Raw genomic sequence first — 6629 nt, forward strand, 5'->3', positions numbered from 1 at the left:
TAAACGTCAAACCGGAGGAGCTTCTTCCCATGTGCAACAGCATCATTTGAGCGGTTGAGCCCCACAGCTACAGTAACCTTAGCAACAACTTCACGCGTAATAGGCTAAAAGTCCAGAGTAAGAGAAATATAAACGTCATGCCATTTGTGTGGCCTAATTGGCATTGATAGCCTGTTATTCTTTTATAAAATTACAAGCTATTTAATATGTCTATTCATTTACCACTAAACTTATATAAGAAATTCACACGCAAAATGTTACTTTTTTTTAAACACATTTTTTTTTAATATAAATTTATAATTTTTAAATGTTATTGAAGTCAAAAAGAGCTGATATTGATTCACGACTTTTGAGGTCATTTCATTAAATTTTAATTAGGCTTTTGGATACAGCTAAAACTATAATGAATTTTTCACATTACGGAAGATTTTCACCCTTTGTATAGTTTTAAAAGAAAAAAAATTATATTTCTAAGAATACATAAATAATGTAAATAATAAATCATTTGAACCTTTTGTTTTTTTTGAAAAGGGATTATATTTCAAAGAAAAAAAAGAGGATACAAGTAAGTCCAAAAAAGAACAAAGCCAAAATTACAATTCCACAACCATAAAAAAGAGAATAAATAGAGAAGGAAGCAGAAGCCAAACTAGCTCAGTAATTGGCAGGAAGTTTTCTGCAAACACCCAGAAGCTAGACAATGACCATCTAGAGGAGAAATCAAGTAACAATCACCAAATATATCAATAGGAACCACCACCAATGGTTCCCAGCATGCCAAAACTGTCTAGGAGGTGAATAAGAAGTCGTCAAATCATTGCTCGAACCTCGAAGAAAAAGCAATAACCGCAAAGGCAAGCCCCCAACACCACCAAAGTAAGGAAAAAAATAACCGCAAAGGCAAGCCCCCAACACCACCAAAGTAGAAAAGGAACCCTTCCATCAAAAATCAAAGAAAGAAGCCATTCAAAATCAAACATGTCACAACAGAAGACCAAAACCAAGAAAATCATTTGAACTTTTATTCTTTTATATGGACTATGCTAGGGTTAGGATTTTCTGATATATGCTTCTCTCATCGGCTATGTCAACTCTCCTTTTTTTATTATTATTTTTTTAACTCTCCTCTCATATTTACATGTTTTAATAGTGTCGCATTAAGTTTTTCTCTTGTCGTTGGTGGCCTCAAGCTTAAGCCAAATATCCTCTCCTCCCAACCATGAATGTCTCACTCCAATTCATGTGATAAGTCATTTTCATTGACCATAAACTTTCCACATTCTACAAAACTCTGAATTTCTTGAAGTTCAAAATAGTCTCTCAAATCTCTCTATCTTCTTATATCCCTCAAGTATACACTAAATATAGATTCCATTACATTCAATTTCCCTGAGCTTGATACTAGCTCCTTATTACCTCCTAGTAATACCTCCTTTCCACCTTGTTAAAAGCTTGGCTACCTCCATTAACAATTTGGAGACTTTAATTTGGGATTCACATGCCACACTAGTAAAAAAATAAATCTATGTAAGATAGGATATCATGCTCCTACCTTAATTTTTTTATATTTTTTCCTTAGATAATATTTCTTGTAGGAATATATGATTTTATTTTATTTTATTTTTGCGGGTAGGTTAGGTGATTCAAGTCTGAATGAGATCAGGATGAAGGTCTTCCATCAACTGTCAGGCCATAGGCCTGATCTCAATTTGTTGGATATTCACTATATAATTATGGGAATTTTACATACATACCACTTTATACTATCATATTTACATATCTAACACCTAAAACTTTAATATTACATATATATATACATTGAATTTTATTATGCTTATGTAGATATTGCAATATTCAAGTGACATTATCATGAAGTTTTGATACATGCATCACTGAAGGCTTACATAATAATTATTAATTATATTATGGATGTATCGATGAAAGTTTTAAAAATTATTGTAGAAATTTTGGAATCCATATAACCTACACAAAAACAGATGATGATACAACACTCGGCTTAAAAAACCAAAAACAAGAAAAAAGAAACGGTTTTGATGAAGGTGGCACAAGACATTTATCTATACCTAGCGCCGGAGTATTGGATCGGCAACGCGGGAGAAGAGCATGGAGCTGAGCTGCTCCTGTGTGTACCCGCAGCTCGACATCTTGACCGTTGCTTGCAGGATCATGAGGTCCTTCACGACCGAGACGCTTGCGTAGTATAGCTCGAGATCCAAGTCCTTGAGCGTCGCCATCAGCCTCGCCGCCGGGTGGTTCCTGCGCTGGCACTGTATGCGTATCATCGCCTCCACGCCAAGAAGCTTCACTTCGATCTCCACGCCAGCGGTCCGCCCGTAGCCATTCATCAACTTAAGCTCATGCTCCGCCGTCGCCGCTAGGAGAGGCGGCAGGGGCCGTGAAGGTCCCGCGTCGCTCTCCTCTTTTAGTGACTCGAGCTGAGACTGCAGCCCCTCTTTGTCACTCTCCAGTGATTGTAACTTCGATCTCAACTCGTTGATATAAGAAATGGCGTCGCCAAGGAGCGAAGCCTTATCCATCTTTGAGACGTTGGGGACGACGGCGCGCAGCGCGTAGAACTTCTGGTTCAGCTTCTCACGCCGCATCCGCTCCGCCTCCACGTGGTTAAGCGGTTCCTCCCGGCCATTTGCCGGCTTGCGGCCGCGCTTCCGCGGCCGCTTCTCGGGCTCTACCACCCTGCTGCTCTCAGCCTCGCGGACAGAAGCGTCGAGGTCGGAATGGTCTGAATCGGCAGCAGCTGAGGCCTTCCCATGTCCCGTAGAAACTTGGCGCGCTGGGGCTGAGGAGAAGGAGAGCATGCCCTCTTCGTTGCTTCCACGGGACGTGGTATCCACGGCGGCTTTTTTGATTTTCTTGTCGTCCGGGATTTGTTGTTGGACTGAGGGGGAGGAAGAAAATGAATTCCTCTTGCTTTCCCCAAAGTTAAGGACATCGCGGGATTCCGGCTTGGAGGGTTGGTAAGGGGTGGCATTGTTACGAGTAAAATCTGAGGAATTGAACTCTCTGCTGTAGAACGGGTGCTGTTGATTCACTGATTGATGTCGGTTTTGCAGCGTTTGCTGGATTGGAATCGAATTTCGGCTTTCAGTGAGGCCACTTGTGCTAGGTTTGTCTAACCGAATTGGGGCTTGTGAAGCAGAGATAGCGGTAGGAGGGGAAACCGAATCCTTGATCTGTATGACCGATGGATCTGAGATCCACATCGTCGATGGATTAGCATCAACTTGTTCTGCCACCGCCGGCGGAAGCCAGGGTACTTCTGCAGCGGAGCTGTCGTGGCCATTGAAAACGAACAGAGCCTTAACTTTGTTCATCATCTCCGCACTATGAAAGATAACCTCGGTCGATCCGAACTCCACGACGCCGGTTCCCACCGGAACGCAGACCATGGTCTGGATCCCCAATTCCTGGGCTTGTCTGGCTCGCTCGCAGGACGCCATGGTGGGCCGGTCGATTCCTGAGAACCAGGAAGGCGTGCCGGAGAGATAGGCCTGTCCCGGAAGCCCATGGCCGTTGATGAAGGACTGCGTCATGGAGACAAGGAAAAACCACTCGGTGTCGGTGACCTCCTCCTCCACCGCATCGTCCGGCGAGGACCCGGAGGAGCCGCCGGAGATTAGGGAGTTCAATTCACGAAGCACACGCTTCCGGTGCTCCTGCTCCGCCGCGGATGCAGCCGTGCTCACCTTCCGCTTCTTCTTCCCCTCCTCGCTACCCTTGTAATACCCATCTCCCCAGCCAAGAAGGTTCGCGCCGGAGCCAACGTCATTGGATGATTGCCAGAATATCGCATAGGTCCAGCTCTCTCTACCCCCCTCGATCAGCATCTGGAGCCGCTGTTGCAGGGTCTCCTGGGTGAAATAAGCTGGCGTGGCGGCGGTACCCGACATGCCGGAGAGAGGAGTAGAATTATTGTTCAACGACGTCGGCGTCGGAGTCCAAGGCAGCCCATGAAGGTCGGTTGAGGCCATGAAGGCCTCCATCATGGAGGCGTTGTCGTCGGTCCAAAGGTTCATCGCAACAGCATAAAGGGGTGCAAATGGAATACAGTGGCGTCAGCTATAGCTGTTCAGGCGTTAGGGTTAGGAGACGATGACAGAGAAAGTATACCCGGTCGGGATCAGAGGCGGTGATGGTGGCGGAAAAGGAGGAGAGTAACGCGACGGAAGAGGCTGGAGAGACGGAAGGTTGGTTCCCCACGGAATGGGCTGCCTTTCACACTATTATTAATGCGGGAAATCGGAAAGTGTATTCGGGTTTCCCTTTAATAGCTGGTTTACTTATGATTTGGACTTCATTTACAATTAATTTGTGCTTAGGATCAGACGTTTAGTTCGTTTTTTTTTTTAAATAAACTCGTGCATGTAACACTCAAACTTCGAATCTTTTATTTGATAGTCAAAATTTCAAATCAACATACAAAAAAAAGACTATTAATTAAGAGTAGGAGCGGAATCAATCTTAATTTTAAGGGAAGACAAACTTAGACGTAATTATTGGTATTGCGTTTAATTTTGTTCGACCCTTCACTACAAGAAAAGGGCAATAACAATCCCTATTTATTTTTATCATTGATCGTAGTACGCTTTGCAGATATATCTGGGGGTTCAAAGGAGGCAATGCCCTTTGGAACAAATTTTGATTGTAAGGATATTTTTAGAATTCAAATTAATAAATAAAATGATGAATTCTATTTACTATTTGTTGTGGATAATTGCCTAAAGACTATAGTATTTTAAAACTTTTTTTTTTGGGGGGGGTCTAAAAAAATTGTGATATATTTTGAATTGTTATATATATTTTAAAATATTTTTCTCTCATGCATGTCATGAAAACCGTCATAAGATACCACAATAAAATATTAGCAATTTCGTTGTTAATAACAGAATTACAAATAATATAATATTCTGATAAAAATATCTTTCACTTGCTAAGTGCTGTATATACAATTATACATCATCCGATCTTCGATTAAATTTAAAATTGGCTCAAAGTCATTTCATTAGATCTTTAAATGTGGGCCTAATAATAATTTTGCTGATTTACTGAATCAGACCTAATATAATAGCGACTCATTCTTAAATTTAGCAAAAAATTGATTTAATTTTTAATCCAAATATTGATTTATTTACATAAATAAAAATATAAATTTGCATGAGAAAAAATTGTGAATGCTTATTCTTTTTTATCATTTCTCTAATTTAAGTTTTATTTGAAAGAGCTTTCTTGGCACAATTTTTTTTTGAAAAAATGATAAAAACTTATTATAAACGAAGCCTTAATATGCCCATCTATTCATGTTAGTTGAGGACTAAAGCTCTAATAATGATTTTAGAATTTTCAGTTATGTAGGCACATATTTTATGTTTAAATAATTTTTAAAATATAAAGATAATTTAATTTAAATAAATTTTAATAAATGCTTGATTACTTCATATGATTTTTATTTAAAATATCCTCTTAACTTTCTTAATAAAATATATATGATGAATATTAAAAATATATTTATATCAAACTTATACATTTAGTTCAATTAAAATGAATAAAATAGAAAGTGCACCTAGTATTTTTTTTAAAGCATGTAAGTATAATATCTAAAAGAGTAAGAAAATTATCTCAAATAAATTCTTCATTTTATTAATAAAAAGTTTAAATTTAAAAATTAATATAAATGAATATAAGATTTGTATATGTTTTTTTATTGTTTTGGGAACGGAGGTTTCTACCTACTATCACTTTAAAGAGAGTGCTTGACAGTGTAACTAATTTCTCGGCGGAATCTAAGGAGGCATCCACCAGCATCGAGCTCACACTTGCTTTTGCCCCACTGAAGAGACGAGCCAACAGTAAAGGGGATTCGAATCCGAGATGGAGGTTCCCAACCGTGCTCACCCATCCCCGATTTATATATGCCTTTCAAACAAATGTATTAAATCATATTTATGTAATTCATTTCGTATTTTCTTCTCTAATCAGTAGCCATAAACTTCAGAAGAAAAAAAATTGTGAATTGAATATTATTAGGCGCCTTCCCTAGAGCAGCACTACAATCAGTAAGCCTTTTCTGACCACTCGGCTAGCCCACGTGTGAACAGTAATAAGGTTGGCGGGCGCTTTAAAAAAATGAGAAAAGAAATTAATAAAAGAAAAAAATACTAATTTATGGCTAAATTAACAGTTTAACACACACAAAATATGTATATAAAAAATGAAATAAAAAATCTAATAATAAGCTAGGATAATTATATATTGCACCGAATTATAAAATAAATTTAGTAATACATTAATATTTTTAGGTTATGATTTAAGCTTCATTTGCGGAGACTTTTTTTTTCTAATTTTTAAATAATTTTTTTAATGTATTAAAAAGTTATTTTATAGAAATAAAATTATCCCAAATAAAATCTTAGATATGATTTTCTTCATTCACTTAGATGGCAAGTATTGAAAGAATGAAAATAGCAGATTTGTTGAATAAGAGGGTTATTAACATGAATGCTATATGTGTTTTATGTAATAAGGAGGCCGAAAATCATAAGAACTTCTTCTTTGAATGTGATTATTCTTTTGTTGTGATCAAATGTTTATTT

General features: G+C 38.2%; 1 protein-coding gene across 1 annotated transcript; it reads right to left on the reverse strand.

The window, feature by feature from the left end:
- Positions 1-1932: 1932 nt before the first annotated feature.
- LOC110092865 (transcription factor MYC2-like) lies at positions 1933-4388 on the reverse strand. The gene has a single exon (XM_020817559.2). The coding sequence runs from the start codon at positions 4053-4055 to the stop codon at positions 2085-2087; it is 1971 nt and encodes a 656-aa protein (XP_020673218.1). The 5' UTR covers positions 4056-4388; the 3' UTR covers positions 1933-2084.
- Positions 4389-6629: the final 2241 nt, after the last annotated feature.

Source organism: Dendrobium catenatum, unplaced genomic scaffold (assembly GCF_001605985.2).
Source record: "Dendrobium catenatum unplaced genomic scaffold, ASM160598v2 fragScaff_scaffold_1394, whole genome shotgun sequence".
Classification (NCBI taxonomy): Eukaryota; Viridiplantae; Streptophyta; class Magnoliopsida; order Asparagales; family Orchidaceae; genus Dendrobium; species Dendrobium catenatum.

Excerpts from the sequence above, each read along its gene's own strand:
- LOC110092865 (XM_020817559.2), bottom strand. The coding sequence starts at position 4,055 with ATGAACCTTTGGACCGACGACAACGCCTCCATGATGGAGGCCTTCATG.